Source organism: Phaseolus vulgaris, chromosome 9, assembly GCF_051622355.1.
Source record: "Phaseolus vulgaris cultivar YP4 chromosome 9, ASM5162235v1, whole genome shotgun sequence".
Classification (NCBI taxonomy): Eukaryota; Viridiplantae; Streptophyta; class Magnoliopsida; order Fabales; family Fabaceae; genus Phaseolus; species Phaseolus vulgaris.
The window spans coordinates 17,935,254-17,940,957 of record NC_143506.1 but is presented as its reverse complement, the minus strand read 5'-3'; the positions used below and the strand labels follow the sequence as shown (position 1 = coordinate 17,940,957).

Genomic DNA, 5,704 nt, shown 5'->3' with positions numbered 1-5,704 from the left:
TAAATCCTCTTTGATATGTAGGATTTAAAAGAAATAAAACTTATAAAAGATTTGGTAGTTTTATATTATTTTTTTACAAAATAAAAAAGATAATGTCCAAAAGTTGTTATATATAATATTAAGTATGTAATAATATATTAAAAAAGTGATAAATATAAATGAAATATGGATAATAGTAGATTCCTACAGAGGTTTGAAATAGGAATGGGAATGAGAGTGGCTTTCCATTCTTTTCTTGCGCCCACCAAATAAGCCTCACATTGGTTACTCCTACCCAGGTTCTTTGAGTGTGACACTACATTCAATCCACACCCTCCATTTTTAAACGCTCCAGATCTCCTTCTCTCGCTCTTCAACTAGGACGGCGACACAACGATTTTTTTTCCCCTTCAGGTTTCGCTCCCTAACCATAAAAAAAAATAAAAAAATAAAAAAAAAGCTTATTATTAAAACAGCTTCATTGGATTAGAATACTGAACATTGCTTCTCTCCTTCTCTCTGCATCAAACCTTTTATCATACTCCTTTCTCTCTTCTCTGTTCCTTCCACCTTTCAGACGCAACAAACACAAGGTAGTAACCGAATTCAAAAAAATTTGTCTCTGATCAAGCAATTCTAGTTTGTTTATTGTTTTTCAATCAATCTTAATTGAAAAAAAATAGATGGTTTAAATTTGTTTGTGTGTATCAGTTTTCTTGGTATTGGTCCATGGCCGTGTGTATATATATATATATATTTTTTTTTAAATATTAAAATGAATTTTATGAACTGAGTTTTAATTTTGGTGGTAAAAAATTGGAATTAATGGATGTAAATGTTTGGTTGTGTGGAGAATAGGAATAGGAATAGGAATAGGAATAGGAATAGGTGGAGGTGGGATTTTTATTTTAGTATTTAGGTGAATTGATTGGGATTGGGATTTGGATTGGAATTGGAGTGAGTATGGTCAATGGTGTGGTTAGTGTTGAGCTTCTTTTCAGCGCTGAAAAAGCGGAGATGGAGTTTCTGTGATTGTGTGGAGAATATTTGATGCAAACCTTCGTCCTTTCAAAACGAAGCGTCCTTCCACTTTTTGTGGAATCAACCCTTCAAGCCTCCCTTTTACCCTTTTTCTTCTTCCTTTCTCGTTCCTTCACTTATTGTTGTTCTTTCACTCTTAAAATCATGTTCCTTTTTCGAGTTTTCTGGTTATGTGGAATCGACTGGTTTTGAGGATTTGGGCTTCTCTGATTCCTCTTCAGGAATGTTACTTTGCTTTTTGACTGGTCGTGGTTCTGACGGCTGGGTTCATCGTGTATTGGTTTGTTATTTTCTGTTTCACTTCCTTTTTGAATTGTTCTGGATGAAGGTTTGTGTTTCAGGTTTTTTTGTAAAGTTAAGAATGAAAGGATAATCATCATGCTTAGATGTCGCACTTGGTGGTTCACGGGAAAGTGAGAAAAAAAAATTGAATAAACTCTGTTGGAGTTGGAGAGCCTTTATTTTAATGTATTTCTTGGAACGCTAACCATATGAGATTAGATTTTATATATTTATTCTGTTAAACTGTTTTTCTGCGTATTTGTTTTATCCCTTGTTAACCATTTTTTTTTTCACAAATGCAATACTTTTCAATATTACATGTTTTCTTTTACTTCTCGACATGTTATTTAATTCACTTGCTTCAGTGTAATTGCAATTCCCTGAGCATGTATTTGATTGAACATTCAAAATTTAATAAATTGATTCTGCTGAATCTACGATAATATCCTGAGATGAGAAAGAAATCTCTCTAAGGATGATTTTGGCGTGAGAATAGTTTTAGTGTTGTAACAATGTTTCACATTGATTGAGTTTTCTAGTCAAAGAGCTTTCTAAGTGCTTACTGAGATTGCTGCTTTTACCTCCTTAACACACCACGATCGTGTTAACAATGACTGTCTTATGATCCCTGTTTCATCTTTATAAATTGCTGAAAATATTTCTTTTCCCCCTTTCACTTAAATTCCAAGTACTACAATATTTTCTTAAGGCTTTGTTTAGCTTCAATTGAAGCTCCTCTTTAAGAATCTAATCAAATATGCCCTATAATTCCAATTTTCAAGTAATGCAAATGTATTTTAACTGTGTTATTCAGCTAAAATTATTTATGGAGATTATAAAGAAGGTATCGCTGTGAAGAAATTTCGATATTGTATATAAGATAAGTTTGTAGATATTAGTGGGAAACTGGCCTATTCCTTGATGGTATCTGAACCCAAATTTATGGACCATGGGTGCTGTGTCTTGTCCAGTCTATATGTTGTTGCTTGAATTGAGTTCTCCACATAAATAATTGCTATCAAGATACTTGCAAAATTATTGTCTTGTACTATATATTAAGCTTTTGACAATCGTGTGTCGTGTTGGAATTTTTTATCATCTAATAGACCTTGATAACGTGTTACAGATTTGAAGGCAGTACGCCATTGATGGATGAATATTCTGGTAAAAGAGTTATTGATGGGATGGTAGTCCCTAGAAAGGGGGTCGGCCATGTGTTTAGAGACACTGCTAATGCTAAAGATCGAAATGGTCAGGTGTGCAGCCGCCTTACTTGCAGTAGCAGAGTCAACACCTCTAAAAGTGCTCAAAATGGTTCTTCTGAAAAAGGAAAATCTTTGAAACCTTCTATCCAATCTTCTTCCGCTGGAAAGGAAGCAGTTGGAAGTTCCTCTAGAACTTTTTCCAAGACTAGTAGCCCTGGAAAACCGCTTATAAAGCCTCGGAAAAAATCATCATCTCAGTTAGAGACAGATTCATCTGAAACTAGTAGCGTGCAGGATGAATCAGAAGTTTCAAAACTCGGTCCTCCCCCGGAAAAAAGCCAGACAGGGCTTCAAGCTGAAATGGAAAGTACAGTGTCTGGTACTGTCATGATGGAAGTAGGAAGCTCAACTGTAGTATCCAATTCAAGATCTCGGAGGAATTTTCATCCAAAGCCTGGAATTAACGGTCAGGAAATTAAAAACACTGGTCCAGTGATGCGTGCTGGTACCAGTAGGTATGGACTGAGGAACCTCAAATGCAACTCTATTTCTGATGTCCTCCCTGCCGGCTGTTCGCCTTCAGATTCAACCCTTAACAGAAGGAAGGATATGATAAAAAAGAGGAATTGTGAAGGGGAAGGTAGTTCCTCTGCTAGAGGGAAGAAAATGAGTGGCTCTTCATTAGAAGGGCGGAATTCTGGTTCCAGAAATGGCATATCTATTTCTGATTCAAGAATATCTAGGAATGCTCCTCCTCACAGGGACAGGTCTGACAGCAACATGGCACCAGTTAGAACTCGAAAATCAATTAGTGGTCATGCCAGGGGAAGGCTTTCTAGCCAAGGAAATGCAAATCCCGTGTCACCCAATCAGTCCCCTGTCACGATACCTTCTTTGCCTCATTCTGGTGGTCGTAATGCTCCTGGTGTATCACATCGTACTTCTGTAGATAGTTCCTTAAGTTGTCCAAGCTCTCATAGTAGACCGGGTACTGGCAGTGAGGAGTTATACGGTGTTATGCCTGGATCTCCTTCAGAATATGGCCTCACTCATTCTATAATGAATCTGGATAGCTTTCGGCGGCGTTACAACGTGGATAGTATTGCTGAGGTAGCTTTCACTATTAACTTGAGAATTACATTTTATTTTATCATGGTCTTTGCTGTGAGTTTATAAAGTTAATTCTTCATAATTTATTTAGGTATTGTTGGCACTTGAGAGAATTGAACACGATGTTGAGCTAACACATGAGGTAAATCCCGACTAAAAAATTATTTGATGAAATGTACCAGTTATTTGATGCATTCATTTGGCGTCTTTGCAGCAAATTCGTTTACTGGAATCCAACTTGTTCCTTACTGGGCTTAACTTCTACGATCCACACAGAGACATGCGATTGGACATTGATAACATGTCTTATGAGGTTTGTTAATGTCATAAGTTGCTACAATACAGCTTGCTATATTTGTTTGCTTGTTTCCTCTTTATCTACCGTGGTTTGACAGTTCTGTGATTACCAACGATTTGGATGAAAATATGCTTTTAAATACATGCTATTGAAACAACATAGAGGATTATAATGTAATTTTGAGTTCTGTTTATTGGTAGTACGTTACTTCAGCTTTTGAGGGAATGGTTTGAATTGAACTGAATTGCTGGAAATGGCTTTGAGAAGGAATTTTATCTTTGTTATTGCATGCAGTTTTTCTTCTTCTATATTTTATTTTCTAATCATTCTCACCTCCGAAAATTTTCTGGGAATGACAGCAACTGCTGGCTCTGGAAGAGAGGATGGGTTCTGTGAGCACAGCTCTAACAGAGGAAGCGCTATCAGACTGCCTAAAGAAAAGTTTCTTCCAGTCCTCACCCTCTGAAACTGCAGTTGACAGTGGCAATGAAGCCAAGGATGATACCAAATGCAGCATTTGCCAGGTACTTTTCTCTCTCGTTAAATAAAGTGCTTTTGGGCCTTTCTTGGCAAAGTTCGTGTCATTAAGCATCATCATGGCTCTAAGCTTTTTGTACATGATGGATTTATGATCTACCTGCATCCTGTGTGATTTGATTCCAGCAGAGCTAAATTAAATGTTGGTTAGCAAAAGGGTCTGCCGCATTCTGTCCAATTGAAACTAGTATTTTTTTGGTAAAGGTTTATAAAGCATATCTTTTTGGTGTAAGGTTCATATAATAATTTAATACACACATTTCCATTCATTGGAAAAAGGTAGTCCGGACTAACAGTTGCCTCTCTCAAACTGATATGCACTTAATTGACTTGACTTGTAGGAGGAATATGTGGTTGAGGATGAATTGGGGAGTTTGCATTGCGAGCACATGTATCATGTGGTTTGCATACAGCAGTGGCTTCGGCTGAAGAACTGGTGCCCTATTTGCAAAGCATCAGTGGGACTGTCAAATTCATTCCCATCTCAATGATTCAATAAGTTGCAATGTTAGGCCAGACGAGGGAGACTGATTTCTTTGTACCCCTCATTCTGTTCATTTTTTTCTTCATCACTTCTGTACAAAATGCAGTTGTTCTTTTCTTATTTTTATTGCTCTTTTGTACATAGCCAATATTTTCATCCCCCTTATACAATAATCCAAGCCACTGGCTTGATAGACTGGAACTTCTTTGTTAAGCTGCAGGTGCAATATCTTATAGCCCTCCTCTTACCTTGTTTTTTTCCAGTTCATACATAAGAAGCACTAAAGAATTTGAAGGAAAGTAAAGTGTAGGCAAGGAAGTTGTTCTTTCTCTTTCATTATAGTACAACGTTTGTTGCAACTAAGGAACTTTTCAATAGTGGGGCTAAGCTTTAGAGGCAGCTTCTTTAGTTTTCACATAATAAAAGATGTTTTTGCGATCTTCTCAACTGAATTTTCAGAAAATAAAAATATTTTTTTTATAAGGAATTACTAATTTACCTAATGCTAAATAGGCAGAACAAATAGATTTTAAAAGAATTAATAAATGCAATGCTTCTCTTAGAAGAATTAATAAAAGTGTGAAAGTAATATATATATATATATATATATATATATATATATACTTTTTAAATAATATTGCATCTTTAACCTGTCTTTAACACTCTAATAATAACGATATTTTATATTTAAATTCAATATGAAAGTTCAGTTTGAACCCAACTATAAAAAGACTTATTAGGAATTGATACCTAAGATACACGTGTACA

The 5,704-nt window shown here is 35.8% G+C and overlaps 1 protein-coding gene across 2 annotated transcripts; it reads left to right on the top strand.

Moving 5' to 3' along the window:
- Nucleotides 1-318: 318 nt before the first annotated feature.
- Nucleotides 319-5,149, top strand: LOC137821464 (uncharacterized). Of its 2 annotated transcripts, none has more exons than XM_068626072.2 (6): nt 319-572; nt 2,429-3,617; nt 3,709-3,759; nt 3,832-3,930; nt 4,275-4,439; nt 4,794-5,149. In XM_068626072.2, exons 2-6 carry the CDS (start codon nt 2,451-2,453, stop codon nt 4,941-4,943), a joined length of 1,632 nt encoding a protein of 543 aa, XP_068482173.1. In that variant the 5' UTR covers nt 319-572; nt 2,429-2,450; the 3' UTR covers nt 4,944-5,149. The 2 variants fall into 2 exon arrangements, with proteins under 2 accessions (XP_068482173.1, XP_068482174.1); XM_068626073.2 differs by having other exon boundaries at nt 555-1,300.
- The last annotated feature ends 555 nt before the right edge of the window (nt 5,150-5,704 follow it).